The 23,630-nt window shown below is 42.2% G+C and overlaps 2 protein-coding genes and 1 long non-coding RNA gene across 19 annotated transcripts in view; 1 reads left to right on the top strand and 2 right to left on the bottom strand.

The window, feature by feature from the left end:
* The window catches only part of acbd5a (acyl-CoA binding domain containing 5a), a 14,922-nt gene extending 8,521 nt beyond the window's left edge, over positions 1-6,401 (bottom strand). Inside the window, exons 1-10 of one of the 5 annotated variants that reach the window (XM_061757882.1) lie at positions 6,051-6,401; positions 5,700-5,811; positions 5,230-5,350; positions 4,467-4,539; positions 4,282-4,399; positions 3,257-3,289; positions 2,325-2,498; positions 2,107-2,259; positions 1,460-1,554; positions 283-445 (exon numbers count right to left, since the gene is read on the bottom strand). In XM_061757882.1, coding sequence (XP_061613866.1) covers positions 283-445; positions 1,460-1,554; positions 2,107-2,259; positions 2,325-2,498; positions 3,257-3,289; positions 4,282-4,399; positions 4,467-4,539; positions 5,230-5,350; positions 5,700-5,799 — 1,030 coding nt within the window. In that variant the 5' untranslated portion in view covers positions 5,800-5,811; positions 6,051-6,401. Of the gene's footprint in view, positions 1-282; positions 473-1,459; positions 1,555-2,106; positions 2,260-2,324; positions 2,499-3,256; positions 3,290-4,281; positions 4,400-4,466; positions 4,540-5,229; positions 5,351-5,699; positions 5,812-6,050 lie in introns of those variants that run through there. The other 4 variants (XM_061757881.1, XM_061757883.1, XM_061757885.1 and 1 more) reach the window with 4 other exon arrangements.
* A 212-nt stretch (positions 6,402-6,613) lies between these two features.
* abi1a (abl-interactor 1a) overlaps positions 6,614-23,630 on the top strand; it is a 42,010-nt gene continuing 24,993 nt past the window's right edge. For all 13 annotated transcript variants that reach the window (XM_061757880.1, XM_061757875.1, XM_061757873.1 and 10 more), the window contains exon 1: positions 6,614-6,873. In XM_061757880.1, the coding sequence (XP_061613864.1) occupies positions 6,757-6,873 (117 nt within the window). In that variant the 5' untranslated portion in view covers positions 6,614-6,756. The remainder of the gene's footprint in view (positions 6,874-23,630) is intronic.
* On the bottom strand, positions 9,629-16,328 carry LOC133470039 (uncharacterized). Its single transcript, XR_009785839.1, has 3 exons — positions 13,595-16,328; positions 12,826-13,013; positions 9,629-10,011 (listed from the first exon to the last, which is right to left on the bottom strand). It is a non-coding gene; the product is annotated as an uncharacterized LOC133470039 (long non-coding RNA).

Raw genomic sequence — 23,630 nt, 5'->3', positions numbered from 1 at the left:
TTTTGCAACCCTCCATTGTAGATATTAAGGAGGTCTGAAAATAGGGATGGGAATTATTATTTATTTTTAATCTTGACAATCACGCCTTGTTTTTGTGGTTCAATAAAAAAATAACACAATATATTGAATGTGGGGCCTCCAAACCCCAGACCATCATACCCTGCCGGTAGATGTGTGGTGTTCAATTGCTTGGTGTGCGGCAAAGTGTCACCGACTATTTTTTTCCGCGAGTCCACTTTAGATGTGTTCCTCAACAAAATGGCCGCACGGCTGCTGTTTTACCTCTGCCGCCTCCGACGGAGGAGTTTGGCATGTCCACGTCGATTCTGGATCTCTGTGTCACGCTCCCGCCGGCGTCTCCGTCCTCGCCGCCGCACCTGATGCCCTGAGGCGCTCCCCGGACATCCACGCGGTCCACAGGCTCCTCGTCTTCCTCGTCCAGGTCCTGCATAGAGCGGTTCTGCTCTGGGCTCTTTTAATAACACGCGAGAAGAATGAGCAGATGTGCTTGTAACGTCATCGTTTCATATGTACGGCATTTCCTCAAACTGTGGTAGCCGTGTCGTCACTCATCTACGAGACAAATTCCATCCATTTTTTTTTTCTATTGGACAGGGGTGGCTAAACTTTTGTGCTCAATGGGTCACATGGTCCAGCTCATCTATAGATGAGGCTAAAAAAAAGTTTTTTTAAATTAATAACTTGATACAAAAATAAATAATTCTAATACAATTTAAACCGCAGTTTTTTAAAATCTATTTCTAATAAATTTAGTTGTATTCAGCCAATTAATACAATTTCTGAAATGTATGCGACAATTAGTAAATTATTTTTATTAAAATGTTAAACGCACATGTAAAATTATTACATTAGTATATTATTGTTACAATGAATCAATTACATTTAGTGAGATGAATAAATAAAAACCAAATAAAATATAAATAAAAGTCAAATATTCCATGTTACTGATGAACTAATTCACTATTTTTTAATTGTATTATTTTAATCAATTACAATTAAATAATTTATAAGAAATACTGAATCCCTGTCAAATGTACATGTATTTTTAGAAAGAATATTTTGACATGAATGAATACATAAAAAGTTTAGATAAAAAAATCTGCTATATTAATGCAGCAAATATACAGGACTCTTGATTAAAAGTACGGCGCCAAACTTTGTCTGCTAATATGCCAACATGTTTTCGGAATGTGGGAGTAAGCCGGCAAAAATGCAAACTCAATGTTGTGCGGCCTTTTTAATGTTGCCGTTTCGCCATCATTTTAAACTATTTCAAGTAATCATCATTATTTATTTGCGAAACATTTTTATGAATTAGTATAGAAATGCATTTTTACCAAATAAATGCCACGCCCCTAATAAACACCATCCTGCTCATGTCAACAGCCCCTTTGACCTCTACATGAGGAACCGGTGCCCGGTCTGCAATTTTTCTTGCCTCGTTCTGGCCAAACTGGTCGACCGAGTCACAATAGACTTCGCTGTCCGAGTCGCTGGCGAGCTGGGCGGGGCCCGTCACATCCTTGCTGCCGTCTGAGGAGCGGGAGGGGTAAGAAGAGTCAACACAGAAAAGTCACAGTCCACCTCATGTGGTAAAAAGATTAACAATTAAACGAGAAGAGCCTCGGTTTGTGTGAAAAATGCCACCATTAAAATAAAGCTGTGGTCACATGGGAATGCCAGCGGAAGATTCACCTAGTTTTCTGGAAAACATAAAAGTTATTCGCTGAAAAACGCACATATTCGCTTATTTGTGTGCTTTTTCTGTAATCCCATCTGCCCTGCTCCTTGCAGGTGTAAATAATCGTTCGCTACTTCATGTATTTCGTCTATTGTGGGTGGTTTCTGGAACGTAACCCCTGCAATAAACAAGGGATTACTGTACTGGCTTTCTGTTCATACAGAGCTCTGGCGCTATCTTGTGGCATCTTAAGGCTTTTAAGAAAGAGCACAAAAACTGCAAATAGGTTAGATTTTTGGCAAAAATTTGCCGCTAGGTTGCACGGAAGAAAAACGCAGATTGGTGAATTTGCGCCAATATTCAGGAGTTCAGCGAACACGCTTTTCTTCCGGTAGCGTCCTTACCGTCGTGGTGGCCGTTGAGCAGAAGCTGAGCGCCCGGCGCTTCCTGAGGGACGAGCGAGCATTCGCCGTTGGTCAAACGCGCCACGTCGTTGGCCACCTTTTCGTTCTGAGCCGTGCGCGACCTCGGCGACGCTTTCTTCTTTGGCTGCGAGGCTGCAAATAAACCTAATCAGTGACAAAGTAAACAATAATTTCTCAGGTAGCTTGAACCGAATTACCTTTCCTGACCTCCTCCTCGTCTTCTTCCTGCGAGTCTTTGCCGGACGTTTCCTTGCGGTCGTCGGGCGTGGGCTCGGCGGGCCGGGTCTCCAGCGTTCCGTTCATTTCCATCGTCCTGACGACGCTCTTGGCCACGCTCCTCGACAACACGCCGCTCGGAGTCGAGCCGAAGCCTGTCGGCCGCACAATGGAACGTCTTCAACGCCGGCGGAATGCTTTCTGGCAAGCTAATCACGCCACAACACTTTTCACGGTGGTCGTGAATTAGCAACAATGGTGGCTACAGTGCAACCTCCAAAGTCCAACACACCCGACATCTTAGTTAGGAATTTGAAATTAAAGTATGTCCTTAAAGTTACGCAAAATAGCCGACTTTCTTTTTGCGATGCAAGCCGCCTCAACAAGAGCTTTTTTGAATGGAGTGGGCAAAGTACGAACCACTCCATTCTTCAAGCTGGCTCGCTGAACAGTTACATTAACAACAGTCCTGTTTGTTGCCTTAGTTACCGTTTTTATATTGTCTCAATAAATAATTGCCTCTCTTATTTATTGTTCAAAATTAAATTAAAAGTTTTGGCAAAACAAACAATTTCACACATCTTACTTCACAAAATAAACTAATAATTGACTTAATTAATTTCTTTATTTAACCATTATGTTTCCAGGTAAGCAATTGAGAGCAGATTTTCATTTGCAATGCCGACCTGGAAAAATTATTAATAATAAAGAATACAATTAAAAAACTAATGATTTATTTTATTACTTTATTGGCTGTGGGGTCCGATCTGAAGAGGTTCCACTGTGTGCGCGTCAAGCGACAAAAGCACAAAACAACCCAAGCTACAAAGTCCGCACCGCTATCTAGCACGTGTGGCTAACTGGCCTAGCGGCTATTCGGCAAAAACACCGCAGTCAGGTCACGTGTACTTGCCTTCCAGCTGCCTAGCAAACTGCGTCAAACGGGCTATGTGTGACAGGAGACAAATTGTAAAAAAAAAAACAACAACAACAAAAACAAAAAAAATGAGACAAAATGACATGGAAAGACTGTAATGCAGTCATGCACTATCAAATTTCGCACCCCCGCAATATCGCAGATTAGTAAGTGATTGTTGTTTTTTTTAATAGGTGCTTACAGACATGAATTTAGAGTTGTGCACCTTTAGTGTAGTACCATGTTGTGCCACAACACTCACTTTTACTCAGTGAGTAAAAAGAGGCGGCAAAGGTCCCCAGCTAAACTCCATAATAGAATTACCGTAACAGCTCAGCTAATTTACTTAGCCCGTCGATTGTGTTAGCATTAAGCTAGCTGACTTTCTCTAGAGCAAACTATATAATACTGGTACAACGTTGTGGTGTTTAAATACACAATATTTAATTCTCTTTTGTTTTATGTGTCAGTTTTACAATAAACTTTAACTGGAAGTGACAAACAGGTTTTAGCAATCAGTTTATGTCTAATATGGAGAACAGAAGTGTCGACATTTCCTCAAAGTGATATTATACAATAATCTCCTATTTCTTGAGAGCAAGAAAGAACAGGTGCTATAGAATTCTTTAAAAAGTGTATTTTAATAAGTTAAAATGTTTAATGATTATGGGACGGGTACAACTATCACAAATAGCGTAATTAGCTTAGTCATGTTTAACTTACTGTCACAATATATATAATTTCTTAAATAGCAATTTGCATGCTAAAAGTTGTGTTTTTAAATTTATGTCTGTATAGATTCTCAGTCATCCAGGTTAAGGTTGAACTGAGGCCTCTAAAGGCTTGTTTGTTATATTTGTTCTTGTACTCCTAAAACATACACAAATGACTTGTAATTAGGCTAGTGGAAAGTTTTATTTTTATGGTCTATATATTGCTGCTGTTCACCTATCACGGGTGTGTGTAGAAAGTACCCCAGCAATAAACGGGAGTTCACTGCTTTTCACACGGAGAAACCCAACCTGTGCTGAGGTCTGATATCTGCGTGATTTTTTTCTTCTCGTCCACCAGTTCATAAAAGGGTCCGAGGATCCGCAGGAGCTCCTCCACCTCGCCCGTCATGGGCATGCCCTCCAGAATCTACACGCACAAATCCGTAATTCACTTCAATGAGTGCCGAAAGGCCACTTTAAAGAAGAAAACGTACCAGCTTCATTTCGTCAACGTAGGCCGCCATCGCTTCTTCTTTTGTCATTTCACCCAGAGAGTTCCATGCATTCCTAATTGGTTCAAGCACACAAAATCAAAGCTTTCATTGCATCATCTTGATATGTGCTATGACAAAGTGAACGTTCATTGTGGGTTGGCTCTGTTTATTTTTTGGCCAAACCGTTCCCTATGGCCCCCAGCGCTCCCAAAATAAGTTTCCCGAGAGCCTTGTCAAACTTCCTCCTCTGCGAATGTCAAGGGACAGCGGGAGAAAGTGTGGGGAAGAGTGGCGTTTTCAATTTGTTTTGCAGCTCCCGCCGGAAAGATCACCAAGCTGGAACTGTGGCCGACGAGTCCACAAGTCGACAAACTCGAGCGGCGAGTGAACGTGGGTCATTTGAGGGCAGAGAGCAACGTGATGTGCAAAGTGCGCAAGCCTGTTGGATGGTAGAAATCTATCTGTGCCCTCAGATTCTGGATTGGAGTTACTAACAATTAATTTCTTAAACCATCAAAATATTCAAAGACTTGTGTTCTATTCTGTGTTAGTAATTCAAATTCAGAATCTGCTGGCACATATGTACTTCCATACTGGTGGAGTCCCTGAAAGCTACACAAATGCAATATTATGACGATAAGTCTTGCCGTGTACATATGCACTCGTAATAAAGCACAATTAATTAAAGAGAGGTCTATTCTGTGCAGTTTTGTTGTCTGATTATACCATAACGTTGTGTATACTTAATAAAGTGACAGTTGACCATTTAGCTTTGCCGACGGCATCCCAGAATCCCGGCCGGGCGATGTTGCACTTGCCAACAGTGGCTTGCTTGTAGTAACTGTAAAACTTGAGCATCATGTCGTTGGACGGCTGAAAAGAACCTGCAAAAGAATGTTTTAAGATGATTAAAAAAAAACATCTATATTGTCATATATATTATTTGCATGAAGCATTAGAATATATAATGGCTTTAGATGTGTTGAAAGTAGCATGTGAGGGGGTGAAACTCTCCACAAATGTTTTTATATGGTCGCTGATTTTCACCAATAGGCAATAAACGTGAGTTATTGTACATCGAAACAGTGTCGCCCAAGTCTGCTATGCCAAGTGGATTAGGCCTTTTTAAATCCTTGTCGTCGTCAGCGCAGTGCAGTGCGTGTTTAAAGCCCGGTTGAACTTGAAACACAGTCGACTGGCCCCAACGACCACTTCTGTTTTTGTTGCACTCACCATTCGGTGGCAAACTCTTGATGACTTTGACGGCGGCGTCGAACCGCAGTTGGGTCAAACGCGTCTGCTCGTCCGCACCGAGCGACTGGGCCACCTCCATTGTGACAAGCAGCTACACTCAGACACACAATATTCGTTTAAGTCGTCATTTTATACTCGGGGAAAAAAACAAACAAAAAACAAAATCAAAGCCACGCTTCAAATTGTGGCATGCTTAACGCTGTTACTGAACCAGAGAGCCTACACACCACGTATCTTCTTGGACAAACAGTTAGCAACACCGTTACTGCTGAATACATTTCACACATTGCAGAAGATTCGAAGGAAATTCGAAGGACTAATGTCGCTTACCGTAAAAAATGTGACAGCCTATCTGAGTGTCAGAAGGCGAGCAGCCCCTTGCCTTCCACCACCAGACGCCATGAACAACAGTGCAGTGTCAAAGCTGGTACAGGTGCATTCTGGGATTTGGAGTTTCTTTCGGTTTACTTACGACAAACACCCGCGTGAACGGATGAGATTCCTCGCGTACAGTAAAACACAGGTCGCCGAACGAAAATAGAAAGAGCCATAACTATTACAATAGATAGCTGCTTACTATTGTCAATGCATTGGAAACACGTAAAAAATAGTGGGTTTAGCTGACTCTGTTTTGGTAAGACTACAATTCCCAGCATGCTCCTGTGGGAGTGAGTGTCAGGCTGCTAGTCGAAATAAAGAGAGCTCACTCTGATCGCTTTACTCTTTGCTAACACGAAAGTGAGCATTTTCCCTGTGGTTGTTGTATGTATAAAATAACATTTAGCGGACAAAATGTGACGTTTTAGATTAAATGTCTACGATTGCGTGTGAAATTTGATAGTGTTGAAGCGCGTGGTGACTCGTCTTTGCAAGACAAAGCATAACGAGACGATCTTTGTGTCTGAGGCAAGTAGTGGCCCACAATAGCAGGCGAGGGAGGGGCCGGGCCGCTCCCGGACTGAGGCTGACTCGGTAGCCGCTTCACTCGAAGGGAAGTCGGCGAAGGGGCAACGACGCTCGCCGGAGGCATGTAAAGATGGCAGAGCTACAAATGTTGCTCGACGAGGAGATTCCGGCCGGCAAGAGAGCCCTCGTGGAGAGTTACCAGAACTTGACCCGAGTAGCGGACTACTGTGAGAGCAATTATGTGCAGGTAAGCCAAAGCGGAGCTAACTCCTGGCGCCTTTTGTGGCGAAAAAGCTCGGCGTTCGTACCGGAAATTTGGATCACGAAAGTGGCTGGCCGGGCCCTGTTAACACTCTACTCACGGGGCGGCTTCCGTTGAGCCGCGGTGGCGATATTTGTGCGTGTTTACACGGAGGGTGTGTCTACTGTTCACCCCTTTCAATCCAAATTCACCGTGTCGGTTGGAAACTGGCGATGCGCGGAGACCCGTTTTACAGCGGGTCAGTGAACGCGTCTCAGCTGTTAATTTGCTTCTTATTTCGCGAGGAGGCCCTCAAAGAAGTCATATAATCCCACATTTACTCGCCACACTGCCAGTAGAAGCCTTTTCCGGACACTATAACACCAGACGGGCCACAAAAACAGTGCTTGAGGCGGGGAAGCCCCAAGTAAACTCGAATATCAGACTTGTGTTGCTGTTGCAGTAGCAGCATTATTTCCAGTCCATTAGCTCGTTTATGATGAGCCACGTTGTTTAAAAAGTGCGCGTGGTCATGTGTGGAATGTGCTGTTTTATGGAGCGACAATTCATCTGCAGACTTGAGGAATGTGCAGCCATTGTAGCTTGCTGCTATTGATTGATTGATTTTTTTTTTTCCTCGTCTCCCTCAACAAACTTCTTGATGGCTTTCATCTCTGCTTGCTGCACATCTGTCCTTTAGTTTGACTCATCATTTGGTTTGCGTCGTGTTGCTTTTGGAGCCATTTGGTGCACGAGTGACACTTTTTTGGATTGATTTGATTGATTTTTTAACTGACAGCTTTGTTGAGTGAGAAAGTAGGAGCAGGAAAAAGAGGAAGGAGCTATCGGCCAGGGAGGGTGTGTCTGTTCCAGCTGCACCCCCCCCAGGATTCCCTGTAATTTCGTTTTCTTCAGAGGCCTGTTCGCTGTGAGGAGCAGCGGTGCCAATTCCAGCTTCACATGGAGCTAAAGTGCCTGCTCGCCGTCTTCTATGGGAACATTTTTGTTTGTTTGTTTGTTTGTAAGGGCTCGACAAAAAGTCATAATTTGCCAAATTGAACTAAAGGAGAACTTCAACCCTTTGAAGGATCGCATTCACCCCAACATGCTGTTTTGTTTGTATTTCAACTGACTAGTGGTTCAAAAAATATACCTGTATTTAATGTAAGCCACTGTAACAGTACACATAGTTAGAACACAAACACTGAACTTGAATATAGGGATAAACAGCAATCATATAAGGATTAAATAAAAAATGTATGGCACGTTGGAGTTAAATAAAAATCAGAACGTTAAAACAAACAGTTCTTAAAGATTAAATGCAAATGTATTGTACTGTACTTGAACTTTAAATACAACCGAACTGTACTTGAAGAGTAAAATACTGGATTCAGGCTCAATACAAACTAGCTGCAAGCTTTATTCTAATGTGTTTTATTGTATTTTAAAAAAAATTCAGGCATCTGCATCTTGCACTGCCAAACTGGAATTGTACTTGCACAATAACGTCTTTACGTGTACATTCTATTTGTATTTATGAATTTAGTGATTCTTTCGCGTGTGACAAGCGGTACTCGTACCATACGTTGAAAATCGCTGCAATCGAGCGTTTCATGTCTGTAAACAATCGGCACCGGGATACGTCCAGGTGGCAGAAAGTGACTGACAAACTCAAACCATGACAAAAACTTGTCAAGACCATACTGACGATATTTAAAAAAAAATCACTGTTAATTTGATCCCTATTCCTATTTAGTTCACTCACCATGAATTGAGATTTGTAATTTAATTTGTCTTTTAATAACCTAAGCAAACAATCCAAAGAAAGTGAGACACGTAGCGATAATTGTTGAGTTGTATTTTCCAGAAATGTCATGTTTTCTCGAGACTGTACGCCACTCACGCGCTTAGTCCTGTTTTACATTTTTTTATCTGTTGAATGGAACAAACAGGAAAGCCGTCGAGGACAAAAGCCACCGATTAACATGCCGGTTCCGTTATTAGGAGACTTCCTGAGGAAACGCAAGTCATACGCCGAATACAGAAATAAGTCAAAATCACCGACCGTCGCGTCCTTTTTATGCTCGCTTTTCGACATCTATTTGAGCACCATCCGTGACACACCGAGGGACTGTAGAAGAGGAGGAGGAGGGAGGTACGGCGTTGTGACGTGTTGCAGTGACAAGCCCTTCAAGCTGAGACGTGTCGGTGTTTCAATGTGTGTCTGAAATTAACAGGGGGCTTATGAAAAGTGCACTTTTTTTTTTTTTTGTCCAACGCTTCACACAGCAAGCTGAGGACTTTAACAACATAAAACCAAAAAAAAGCCGAAGCTTGAACACGCCACGGCAATTGCAAAATGGCGTCAACAAGAGTGGCAAAATTCCAGGAATTTTCAAAGTTGGAAACTTTCCACTACTCTCAAAATGTTAGGGGTGTTGGGCTTTGGGGTGAAATTTTAGGAGGAAGCTAAAACGTTTTCCAACCTTTACAAGTGAACTCAACTCGGGCAAAATTCACAACTTGTTTGATCAATTAATTAACCGATACGTTTCCTGGTTGAATTCCAATTGGTATTTAAACGGTTGTCTTCATTCTGTTGACATTTTGACATCTGTCATTTTTACAAAGTCTGAATATTAAGAGAATTAGTGGTAATTGTACAAGAATACTCCAAATATGAGGAGGACAAAATGCTGAATTGACAAAAAAAAAGTAATGCAAAACTAAAGTTGTTAAGTATGACAAAAAGGTTGTAATTGAGAATAAAGTTGTAATATGAGAGTATAACATCACAATATTTCATGGAAAAAAAACTGAATATTATGAACAAAATTACAATCACAATATTATGAGAGAAAAATTTCAAGAGGGGGGAAAAGTGTTGGAGAACAAAAGACTTATGCTGAAAAAAGTTGTAATATTACAAAATGTGAATATTATGAGGGGGGAAAAGGTTGAGATGGTGAGTGACACCAAGATCTAACAATTGATCAGCAGTATGAGGCTTCAAACAAGAATTGGCCTCTGAGCTGACCTTCATTTGACGTTCTGCAAAACTCACTCGCATTGCGAGGCTTCAAACAGGAATGTTCTGAGAGGGACCTGGCCGCTGATCTTGTGGTGTCAGCATCAGCTTGCAAACTGGAAGAGTAACAGAAAGGCATACAAGTGGGACCTTCTTTGACAGAAAACAAAACAAAAAACACCTGTTGTGATTTTGCTTGATCAGCTCCTTATTGTCGAACGGCAAGTTGTGCAAAGAGTACGGAAGCATTGAATAGTTCAAGATTGAAAAGTTTCGACAAGGTCAAATGAAGTTCATCTGGGTTCACCTGAAATCCTCGTATCACTACACTTTTGGGAGTAGTTTAAGAGGAATGGATGGGAATCCGCTATATGCGCAACCTACTTCTGCATTCAAAAAAGCAGATGAAAGCCGGCGTGGGTAAATGGCGCAATGGGACTCGGGCAAAGCACCCACAGGAACTTGAAACGTCTTTTGAAACATAAGATGTCACCACAGTGCCACCAAAGATGACAGTATCCAATGCTTAGGCCTTGTTCTTGTTTACATATATCATATTTGTATAAATAAATCATATACATGTTGTTAACATTTGTCCGAAGATACCAGCCAGAAAGAAAGCAAAATTTTGGCATCAGTCATGTCATCAAACTGTATTTATACTCATTAGCACGGATCCTGTACACAGGAAGTTGGCTAACCTGTTTTCCGGGTGTGGCTGTGTGACGTTCCGCATATGGTGGAGTAATGGAAAATGACGAGAATAAATGGGATTGACTCAGGGGTTTATCAAATTGAAAGGTGGCTCTTCATGAGGAACTTGAATACACTTGGTGAAAACGTGTAATTTCGACTAAAACAAGTGCAGTTGAATATGAAGAGCCCATTTGCTGAACGAGTTCACAAAAATACAGACGCTAGGCTTGACAAGCTTGAGGGAAGATCAAGATACTTTTGTTTTTATTTATTTGCATGTTGAATGGAGGGAGAGAGGCTCTTTTTATTTACATTTTCAATGGGACTTTGTTGCTCTTTTTGAATAGGGAATGCATTTTTGTGAATTTGTAATGGTTCTTTTATATTTAACTCAACATGATTCTTGTTTTTGTTCTTCAGTGAAAGCATTGATTGTTCAATAACATTTTAAAAACTTGATAAAGTTGTACTTACAAATATGTTGAAATGTAAGGCTTTTTAATTTTATTATTTTGCATGGAAGACCGCTTATGGCAAAACACTATTTATTTATCCTTCAAAATGATAGCTTTCTATTAAATTAGCTTAATTCCCATAAATTTCCATTATTTCCATGGACAGTTTGCAATTTGGAATTTTACATAATTCCCCAGTTTAACTTCCCATGGAAATTTACCACAAACTTTCCAGAAAGAGACAAAAATTACAATGAAATGACAAAAATGATAATTAAAAAAATCACGATCTTAGAAAAACACAATTGTAAGTCTCAACTTCCCCACACAAACAAAAAAATGCAACAGTCTGACAACAGAAGAAGCATCTAAGAACTCTTTTCTCAATACAGTAGGCTTATTTTCATACTCAACTTCAAACATCAAAAGCGTTTCTGGTAATATTCCGACTTTATTGTCAAAGTATAATATTTGTTGTTGCGTGTGGCCCTTGCAGTCCTTGTAGCACATGTTCCAGCTAAGTGTGTGGCTTCCAAAAGTCATCCGGCAAAGGTTAATAAGTTAGAGGCAAAGCTGACTTCTCCTTTTGTTACACGCCAAAGGAGTTTTTAATTGGCTCCACCAAGTTCTTGAAGGTCACACAGGCCTTCTGGCCTGGCAGTCTGCCGCCATCATATTTCTTCCTCCGGGTGTGCTTTTCCTTCACATTCCTGTTGTTAGCTCGTTAAACCCGCGGTTGTTGTTGTTGTTTGTTAGCATATTCCTCTTTGACCATTTGCTTGCTGCTCTCAGAAACACAGAATACAGCACTGAGGCAAATTAACATTTGTAAACAGTGATCCCCTTTAAAAATTCAGGTGCTTAGTTTTATCGCCATTTCAGTCACAGTATATTTTATTGGTACATTTGTCCTGGCTGTGAATTTACACTAGAACGCACCACGAAAAAGAAGTGCGACACAGTAACTCTCCATTACACCAGGTGGCATTAGTTTGATTTTGTCATTCAAACAAAGCAGCATGCAGACGCATGGCTGGCATGCAGACCTTGACTGTTTCCAACTCTATCTGCTAATCAAAGTATTAGGAAGTATTTTGCATTGGAATGGGAAAATGAGAAGAATTTGTTGGGATTTTCTCGACGTGAGCCTCGATTCGTGCGATGCGGTGAAGTACGAGCCCAAGTAGCGAGCAGTCGGGGCGAAAGTCATCGGTATTCCTAATGAGCTTCGGGATGTCAGACGTTTACATCAATCCGAGATTGATAGCTGCCCGGCCGAGATTACGGTTGGCGGCGATCAGCGTCTCCGCATGGCCAAGAGCTTCGTGTGATCGGCTAACCCTCCGGCTGGATTTACGGCGCTCTTAATGCCGCTGTCCACACGCGTTTGACCTTGAGTATTTTCATTCCTTTCATGTCAGGAATTTGGCATTTGTCAAAAGCTGTTATGTTTTAAAAAACAACAATTCATGCATGTTCTATTCCCAAATGTTTCTTTTCTGGTCGCGGTTATCTCTGGGAGACCCAGTCCGAGCCCCTCAACGGCACTTCAACAACTTCAGATGGATTCCGGGCATTCCTGAGATGTCCTTGCAGTCGGGCCCTCTGTACATGTGTGCGAAGACAAGTGTGGAAACGCGGGATTGTGTTGCCTTGGCATCAGTCGTTCCGACATGCCGGACATGTCGGAACGACTGACGCCAAAGCAACGCTGAACAATTTGTGTGTGTTTGAATACGCTGGCCTCAGCTGACACAAGTGTGGGGGGAAAACGCGTACCTCAGAGTTTCGACATGCTGTCTGAGTGATGTCACTGCGTCACGAGGTCCGTTTCCTCTTTCTGCTCAGTCATCTGGGTGGAGACTCTTGGAGAGTTCGGCTCCCTCGAGAGGAAGTCCAAACCTTTCCTCCTCGCCGCCGGGCCAGAGATGATGGTTTCCCTTTGAAGGCCGTCATCTTGATTGGAACTACAATGAAACTCCCATTAATCACGGGGGATATGTTCCAAAGCCACTTAAATAAAAGGTTTAAATAGTTTTAGCCTTCCCACACGCTTTGAACACAATTATCCCTCCCAGTTGAAGTTTACTATAGAACTGACACATAAAAGAAAATGTAACATTGTATATTTCAATACCAAAATGTTAAACCAAACCATGTCATTTCATCGAACAAACGTCTGCTCTGTTAATGCTAACTTATAATGCGAAACAGCATAAACGGGCCAACTGAAATTAGCATCGATGTTACGCTAACTGTAAACCTTCAAACAACTGCCACCGTAACACACACGGAGCAGCAACACATGCAAACATAGCATACAACAATAGTCACAGGCAAATATTCTTTCTTGCTTTTAATTATGCCGCATGTCTTGTGCTGCCCGGCATGTTGTGGTACTACACTGAAGGCACGCCCCTCTTAAATTTGCCTGTATACTGTAAAAAGAAAAAAAAAACATTTTTAATCTCCTATTTAGTGGGGATGCAAAATATACACCACGATATTGTGGCCGTTCACGATCTTTTAAGATAGACATTTGCTGTACCTGCGAGAGTTTGCAAAGACTCCAAACTTGAATGCGTTCTTCTTGCCGTTGAATTAGATTCTCATCCTGCCGACCTCCGCTCCCTGCGACAGTTTTATTGGGATCGTACGCACATGCCTCACATTCCTCGATTATTTTCCCTCTTCAAACCAGTCGAGGCGGTGACAGTCGGGACGCTCCGCAATGTCTTTGTTTACTCTGAAATAAAAGATCAAGTACCCTGGGAGCGCTAAAAAGCACCACAAGACTCGCTCGGCGCTCGACTTTGTGAGTTCTCTTTTTATTGCAATTAAACATGGTTCACGTTTACTAACATTGATTTCATCATTTGCATCCACTGATCCGTGTATTACCGTTGAATCTCCACAGGATATCCACGTCTACATACTGTATTAATAGTACAGAGATGAAGATAATGCTTGCTCCTTCCACCGTATTGTAAGACGATCTGTTATGCCATCTAAACTCCCGAGAACAAAAATCCTGGGGCGTATCTTTATGATATCAAAAACAAAACTTTAAAAATGAAAAAGAGAGGGGCAGAATATATAACAAAAGGATTATGCAACTTAGCAATTGATGAAAGTTGGTTGTACTCGCGTAACATCCCAGAGCAATCTTTGCCAGGTTTTCAGAAAGGCACTTTGTTGTAGTTTTATGGCAAGTGTAATACTTTCCATCTTAAAAATGTCACAGAGAATGTCAATCCACTTACCTGCCGTAGGTTTTTCCAATTTAACCAACTCCTTGTAATGGCTTTACTATAGCAAGCAGTAGGAATCTGAAATAGATCATTATAAGTGGAAAAAGATGCTGTGAAATAAATTTAAACGGAGTATCTGTTAGACCTCATGCCAAAAAGATAACAAATACTGTTGCTAAACAAGACCAAAATATGTGAAAATTATTTCCTCTGCATTTTTAAAAACATTTTCAGGCAATGGGATCTTCACAGTTAAATGTACTTGCGTTAAATATGGTTGTTTAGTTTATTACCGTTAATGTAATTCTTGGAATTTTACAATACAAGTCACCTCCATTGTTGAGCCTACCAAAATGAACCCAATAAAGCAATTTAGAGCTGAAAACAAAACCATTATAGCACTTTGTTTGTTCGTCGTCTTAGAACGCAGAAGGGCGTCACCGGCCGGGTTGGATCAGACGTCGTTTAATTACGGCCGTGTGATTAACACGAAGCCCATGCGGTAACCTCAAAGTGAAAATCTCTGGAATCATCCTCCTGACTTTTCCTCCATTTATTCCAGTCTCATTAGACAAGATAATTGACAGCTGGGGATTAGAAATCCTTGCACTATCATCTTGTAGTTTGTGGAAAACTAATTTTTCTTTTTTTGTGAGTGTTGAAAGAGTCAAGCATAGAAATTCTGGAAGAAAAAGGCTGTTTAGCATACGTGAGCTATTATTTCTACAAGTACAAACTTATTTTATAGACCGAAAAGCAATGATGCCATGAAATTACCAATCATATTCCTATTGTCACATTTGGGTGGTATATACTGATTGTCATGTACCAGGGTTTAAGTTCTTAATTCATAGCTCTTTTTTTCGCATATTTTTGTCAGATGGTTTGCGATCTTTTGTGGTGTTTCCTTATTTAGGCTGAATTAATATTTTACACGGGAAATTACTTCGAAGCGGTATTTTTTAGGACACCGCTACTGATGAGCGTGGTCATCAACTGTACGACAGAAGAGGCGTTGACCCATTTGCGACGTGTAGCTGGAAGAGAATAAACATTGTCTGAGTGTGAAATGTAGGCCAGCACTTGTACACGACTGACAAACGGGACTTGAGAGACTCGTGTGCTCGCACTGCTTAAATCTGCTTTTTGCCGGTAAAAAAAACCCAAAAAAATGGAAGTATCGTGAACCCCTGTTTATTGCAGGGGATGCATTCTATTCCACGCGTGATAGGTGAAAATCTACGAGCTACAGGGTGGGTGAAAAGTAAGTAGGCATTTCAAAATTAGTAATAAAATCAATGTGACTATTTCAAATTTACTGAAACAAGTGATACACTCCTAATTAAAATGGGAAAATGATCATAGCCACTCCTAAACAGTCATGTGACCACCCATCTGGAAATAATATAATGAGAAATCCCCATCCGTGGTGTACGTTTTACAAAATGTAATGACTTCAGTAGATGTAGAGACCATATTAAAAAAACAATTATATTTATATAACTTTATTTTATATATAACTAGAACGAAAGTACCTAGCTTAATGCTAAAATGTAGTGCGCAACGCTAAAGACTGGCTAATGGAAATTGGCATCGATGTTATTCTAATTCTAAACCTTCAAACAACTGCCACTAACGCACACGGAGCAGCAACACAGCAAACAGAGCGTGCAATATTTAAAATCAATTTGCAATATAGCAGGGGTGTGAATGATTAATTGTAATATAGCAGGGCTCACTGTAAAAGTTCCCTTTTCATCTCACGCGCTGCCTCATCGCATGACTGACTGTGTCCTTTCCACGCGAGCCCTCCCTCCATGCCGATATCGTTAACACTGGTGCTAACGTTAGCGCCAGCATACCTCGGCGCAGCAGCGCAGGCCGGCCTCCAGGTCAGCGGCTTTTAGTTGCACGGATTGCCAGGGGATTAGTAGCGCTCGGCCCCGGAAACGACGGTCAGATGGTCGGCGACAAGGCCGCTTTCGTTTTTTGTTGTTGTTGTCTTGTCATGTGACCACCTCGCTTCCTGCCTCCTGACCGAACCACGACCACAATTGGTAACCCAGTCAAGTTTATGCAATATGGCCGCCTGTAATATGGATCTGTCTCAATGTTTTGCGGGTTCTTTCCTGGCCCATCCACTCAAAGTGTGATCCCGCTTCCTCCTCGGGGGAGGTAATAACGGGTTTCGTAGTCGCCATACTGGTTTCCCATTTTAATTATTTTTTTAAAATATAATTTAATCATAATTAAACTTAGTTTGAATAAACGTTAAATGATATGTTTTTTTTTATTGTATTATTTACAATATATTAATTCAGCAGGTTTGAAGTAAGATAAATACATTAAAAAAAAATGTTTTATTGTTAACAAATTGAAGGGGGTAAAACATCTAAATCAGGGGTGCCCAAACGTTTTGGCTCAGGGGCCACATTGACGTAAAAAAAATTGTTATGCGGGCCAGCATTAATTTTACATGCTATCGACGAGGGGAATGCTTTTTTGTATGTATTTTTATTTTACTTTGTTTTACTATGTTGTCTGCTGCTAGGTAAATCTGATAACTGCCTGACCTGGATAAATGAAGGTTAAAATAAAAATTAATGAAATGCAAAATAAAGTATTTTTATGAAATTTGACTAAAACTCAAACTTTATTTATCAGAATCAACAAACAACATGTTTGCATTAATGTGAAGGGTGATACTGAGATCTCGACTGCAGTAAATGGGGCAGGTCTGGCTCAAAAGCGGTGCTTTTAATGCCCAAGATGTCACGCAGGTGGGAGTCACTTAGTCTTGTCCTCACGCAGTTCTTATTCATGTTCATGACTGAGAATGTCTTCTCACACAAGTATGTCGAGCCAAACAAGCTCAACATTTTCTTAGCAAATGTACGAATCTCTTGGCACCTGTCTTTATCCAGCTGCTGGTAAAAGTTGACATGAGGGAGTCACACTGCAGCTCAATGAGCTCCAACTGCAGGTGGGCTGGAACGTCACTGAGATCCACGGAAACGGGAGAAGAAAAAACCGTGATCTCCTTTTCAATAGTTGCAAAATCCCTGAAACGCTGTTGAAACGCCTCAGTCAGAGATGAGATGTTTGCGGCATACCTCCTCATTTGCGCACTGATATTGTGCGCAGGAAAACAGGTCATTATTTCTTGCAGAGATTGGAAATTTGTGGTATTGGGCTGCGTTTGTGACAGGTGGGTTTGGAAAAGTAGCAGCTTCGTCCGAAAGGCTTTAATATGTGAATACAGTTGGCTTATCAATGCATTTTGCTCCTGAAGGCTCGTGTTCAGGGCTTTCATATGTCGGGTTATGTCAACTAAAAATCCAAAATCAGACAGACAAACAGGATCGGTTAGGCTCTGGAGGTCAAGTTGCTCTTCACGCACGTTCATTTCACTGTCCACTCCTCTAAAAAAAATCAGTAACTGAGCGCTGTCGGATGCATCCGTGCTTTCGTCACAGGCTAACGAAAAAAATTCAAACTCCACTCCTTTTGCGTCCAACTGTCTCTTAATATCAGAAGAAACTTCTTCGATCCTTCGTGAGAGTGCTACGAGCCAGGAAAACATTGGCGAACTGTTGCTTTTTCTCAGGACAAATGTTCTCCCCCATTTTCATCACACAGTCTTTAATAAATTCACCCACAGTAAAAGGTTTGCAGTGCTTGGCAATCAGCGTTGCCACCTCATAGCTTGCCTTTGTTGCATTTTCATTCGACTCACTGGCTCTTGTGAAAAAGTGTTGCTGAGGCGTTAAACCAGCTTCCAGTTGCTTAAATTTTTCACTACGTTCGTTCCCAGTTAGCTTGTCGTAATTAGCATGTTCCGTCTGGTAGTGCCTCTTTATATTGAACTCCTTGAACACTGCCACAGTCTCTTGGCAAATTAGGCAGACACAGTCGTTTCTAAACTCAGTGAAAAAATATTCAGACTTCCATTTGTCCTGGAAACGTCGGCCTTCGCTATCAACTTTCCTTTTCTTACTTCCAGTTGCCATTTTAGAAATGGGCAAAAAACAGATCATGCGCAAAACGGCCCCGTGAGAGTTCAGCCACAAGTTTACTGCCATCCTGTGGTGAAATATAAAATTGCGCATGTATTTTGTACTGCCGGGACACATATTGGTTTTATGACAGAGGCTTTCGGGCCAGTGGAAATATGAACACGGCCCGGATTTGGCCCGGGGGCCGGACTTTGGGCATGTCTAAATGAATGCAATTTGCGCTGCAACTAATTATTGTTTTTGTCAGGTTCAAACAACCTAGAACATTTAATAAACAATAAAAAAGGAAGGAAGACAAGAGGCTGGTTCTTTTTACTCACGAGGAGAACGGACAGAGGTGTACGCAGTTACAACCTCCTACCGCTCTGCCCACACTCTGCCGAGCCCTCTCTTTTTATTTTGTTAGGGTGGTTCCTAGTTACACAGACGTTGCTGCTGCTATATTGAGATAAGGGCACACACAGCAGCAACGTGAAACAATCACAGATATGACTCATTGCGCAGATGATAATGCAGATGTGTTCTTCTTCGGCACTGATAGTTTCAACCTTCGACCACAAAATGTTCCAGCCGCTATCTTTTGATAAGGGCACAGTTTTCCCTCCTGTTTATCAAATATTTACTCAAATTCTCACAGCACCTTACATCAGTCATTTCTGTTAGATTTTCGACTGTAGGATCATTTTTATGAAAACAAATACATTTACACTCAGAGGCAATGTTAATCTTTATTCATAGTCATCTGGATCTAGAAACAAATCAGGCAGGTCATAATGGACATCCTTATCATCATCACTGTCATTATCTTCAGGGTCAGGACCAAGTAAAGGATACATTTGAGCCATTCGGTTCTCCATGGGTGAGATTGCTGTTGTTATCAATGTATTAATGAGAGAACGCAGACAATGAATACAACAACATCCACACAAGGTCAAAATTGCTGCAAAAACATCGATTTATACCAAAATTGAGGACACCACGGCTTTGTATTGTCCAACGGCATTCATCCAGGCGTCCCACATGGAGGTGTCAACACCAGAGTGTTCCTTCATTTTACCATTAAGGGTTCAGAGTCCCTCGGTGAGACTGCCATCTGTAGCTGTGTTGTTGGGAATGAATCTGCAGCATTGTTCTCTGAACATAGCACATACTCCTCCTCTCTCAGCTAACGACATGTCAACAGCTATCCTGTTTTGGAATGCCATAAGTGATGTGGCTGATAGCTGTTCATGTACAGCTTCAAACGCACTCTGCGTCCAATTGCCCAATTTTTGCACGTTGTAATGGATGTAGTTGATTCTGTCTACGTTTTTGTTGGTTGTACACCACCAACAGATCGAGGACTCAAATCCTGCAGCTATTTGATCTACTAATTTGTACTCACTTGAAACACCACGGGGAACAATGAGAAGAGGGAGACGGAGAACGGAAAGAGAATGAAGACAAAATAAGAAAGGAAAAAGAATGTGAAAAGAAGGACAGGGAATATGTGTGTGTTGGATCATTTTGGCCCTGCCAGTCTGCTGCTCTTTTCTGACGTTGCCAATGTTCTGGCATGACAGTGGATAAACTAGCTGTTAATTCTTGTACAGACATAGGATGTGCCGATACCGGTAACAACAAAGTCACTAGGGCACAAAGACCTGTTACATTTTTTTGGCAATTTATCGAATAGTCTAGCATCTCCACACCACCACCAGATGTCCCCTCTTGGCTACGGATTGAAGTCAATTTCTACCACTATTGATACTGTAGGAACCTGAATTTTATAATCACCTATTACTGTCGAGGTTCCATGCGTGTTCGTTTTCGTGAAAGAGCTACAATTATAACGAGGTGTTAAAAGTCAACCAATTTATACCTGACAGAGGAGTCTATACATTATACAGAGCTCTGGGTCAGTAGCTACGCTTATCCTAGCCTCAGCAGAGACAACGCAGACTGAACAAAGCTATCTGTTCTTGCCTCTGACTTATACAATGAAGTATGAAATTTCTGTCATCTGATTGGTCCAACGTCCACTGACGTCCTCATTGTCCTGCAAAAATATGGCCATTTGCCGCTGGCTTCAGAAGCCGTCTGCAGATGCCGTCTCCACAGTCCGTTTTTTATTGTTCCATTCATCCTTTCCACTAATCCAGCGCTTTGAGTGTGGTAAGCACAATGATTCTTGAGATCAATGTGAAACATCACTCCTATCTTTTTCACAATTTGGTTAACAAAATTGGCACCGTTATCACTGTATATTTTTTCAGGAATGCCATATCTAGGAATGATATCCTTGCAAAGTGCCTTTCACATGTCAAACATGCCCTACAAAAATTTTTTGAATAAGAATTAAAGCCATAAATTGTACAATGTTGATGTATCTGCTCCACCATCCCTCCTGTTGAGACGTGTTACACCATGACTCAATATAGCAGCCCGTTTGTATAGATTTTTTGGTAGGATAGATTTGTTTTTTGGTCATACATAGATGTCATCTTGCTGCACTAAAACTGAGGTCATAAAATGACCTTTGCAATCTACGATCTGGATAAAGGGTTTGCTATAATCTGGCAAGGCTAGTGCCGTGCTTGACACTAAAACTTGTTTTATTTCACAAAAAGCTTTTTCTGCTTCATCAGTCTTTCTCTTGGTAAAAGGTGTCTGTAGACTTTTGTTTATTTTTCTTATTTTTTCAGCATGGAGGACGTGATTTACATACTCCTCCAAGGTGCCTGTAGGCGGGCCAATGTAGTGTTTGACCCAGCTGCGAATTGCGTCTTTTGAACCTGCATGGAGAGCATTCTTCAACTGCTGTTGAAATGGCCCATTTACATCTCCATCCTCCTGCAAGCCGCTATGAGTCTTGAATACAGTTATCATTCTTACTCTGTATTCCTCAAAAGGCTCATCATCCATTTGTTTTACTCTTCCTATTTCAGTGTAATTTGCTTTCTGTCTGAAACGCTGGGTTGCTCTGTTAATTAATCCTTGCACCCGGTGTCCCAATTCACGACTCTCATGGGCCAAAATCCCGTTTGAGTTTCTTGGATTCCATGGTCCTCTAATATTATGCCAATCTGGACCCATGGCTGCCATCCACACTTGTTGGAGTTCTGCACCTTTTAAGTTATATCAGAATCAGAAATCAGAATCATCTTTATTTGCCAAGTATGTCCAAAAAACACAAAGAATTTGTCTCCGGTAGTTGGAGCCGCTCTAGTTTGACAACAGACAGTCAATTGACAGAGAACACTTTTGAGACATAAAGACATTGACAAAAAGCAGTCACTGAAGAATAAAGGGTTGCTAGTTATCTGGTAATGCATTTTTTTTTGACAATTGTGCAAAAAGATGCAGAGTCCTCTAGCACTGAGAGCAGTTCGAAAGACTAATATTGCAATAGTGCGGTGCAATGACCATTGTGCAAAGGGCGCCGAGACTTCAAGGAGTGTATGACAAGTAGTGCGATAATCTGGGACAATGTTGATTGTGCAAATGTTGCAGATACTCCTCAGTCAGTGTGCAAATGGAGCAGATGCTACTCTTGCATGAGTGGCCAGTATTGGTCAACAACAGATATGCAAATAGTGCAGCGTGGCGAGACAACTACAGTGAGTGCGTGAGTAATATATAATTGGCCCCACAGAAATGAAACAACAAACTCAAGACAAAAAATTACCAGCATGTTGTAATGGAATTGTAGGTTAGGTCATTAAGAAGTTGATTGCAAGAGGGAAGAAGCTGTTGGAATGTCTGCTAGTTTGCATTGATCTGTAGCGCCTACCTGAGGGAAGGAGCCGGAAGAGCCGGTGACCGGGATGTGGAGGGTCCGAGAGGATTTTGCACGCTCTTGTCTTAGTTCTGGCAGCGTGCAAGTCCTCAAGGTTGGGTAGTGGTGTACCGACAATCCTTTCAGCAGTTTTGATTGTCCGTTGCAGTCGGAGTTTGTCCTTTTTTGTAGCAGCACCAAACCAGACTGTGAAGTAAGAACACAGGACTGATTCAATGACCGCTGTGCAGAACTGCCTCAGCAGCTCCTGTGGCAGGCCGTGCTTTCTCAGAAGCCGTAGGGAGTACATCCCCTGCTGGGCCTTTTGGAGGATGGAGTTGAGGAGGAGGGAGGATAATTAGTTGTCGATTAATGTATTATTTGTTGTCCCGCTACAATTAATGTTCTCTTAAATGTAAATGCTCGGTAGGCCTTTAAAGAACGTAATGGGCCGTTTGTTCCTTTGCATAGTTGCAATATACCGTTCGCGAATTTGCCTCTTGGAATATTGTTTTATTTTAATTTTTTTACCCGTCCTGTTCCATCCATCCATCCATTCTCTACCGCTTATCCGGGTCGGGTCACGGGGGCAGTAGCTTCAGCAGGGACGCCCAGACTACCCTCTCCCGAGCCACTTCATCCAGCTCTTCCGGGGGGATCCCGAGGCGTTCCCAGGCCAGCCGAAGGATGTAGTCTCTCCAGCGCGTCCTGGGTCGTCCCCGGGGTCTCTTCCCGGTGGGACATGCCCGGAACACCTCACCAGGGAGGCGTCCGGGAGGCATCCGAATCAGATGCCCCAGCCACCTCATCTGGCTCCTCTCAATGCGGAGGAGTAGCGGCTCTACTCTGAGATCCTCCCGGATGACCGAGCTTCTCACCCTATCTCTAAGGGAGAGCCCGGACACCCTGCGGAGGAAACTCATTTCGGCCGCTTGTATCCGGGATCTTGTTCTTTCGGTCACGACCCACAGCTCATGACCATAGGTGAGGGTAGGAACGAAGATCGACCGGTAAATTGAGAGCTTCGCCTTTCGGCTTAGCTCTTTCTTTACCACAACGGACCGATACAAAGTCTGCATCACTGCAGATGCTGCACCGATCCGCCTGTCGATCTCCCGTTCCATTCTTCCCTCACTCGTGAACAAGACCCCAAGATACTTGAATTCCTCCACTTGGGGCAGGATCTCATCCCCGACCTGGAGATGGCATGCCACCCTTTCCCGACTGAGGACCATGGTCTCAGATTTGGAGGTGCTGATTCTCATCCCAGCCGCTTCACACTCGGCTGCGAACTGCTCCAATGAGAGTTGGAGGTCACGGCTTGATGAAGCCAACAGAACCACATCATCTGCAAAAAGCAGAGATGCAATACTGAGGCCACCAAACCGGACCCCCTCTACGCCTCGGCTGCGCCTAGAAATTCTGTCCATAAAAGTTATGAACAGAATCGGCGACAAAGGGCAGCCTTGGCGGAGTCCAACCCTCACCGGGAACGAGTTCGACTTACTGCCGGATATGCGGACCAAACTCTGACTCCGGTCGTACAGGGACCGAACAGCC

This window comes from Phyllopteryx taeniolatus, chromosome 20, assembly GCF_024500385.1.
Source record: "Phyllopteryx taeniolatus isolate TA_2022b chromosome 20, UOR_Ptae_1.2, whole genome shotgun sequence".
Lineage (NCBI taxonomy): Eukaryota > Metazoa > Chordata > Actinopteri > Syngnathiformes > Syngnathidae > Phyllopteryx > Phyllopteryx taeniolatus.
The sequence above is the reverse complement of the archived record's forward strand: the minus strand, read 5'-3'. Positions and strand labels throughout refer to the sequence as shown.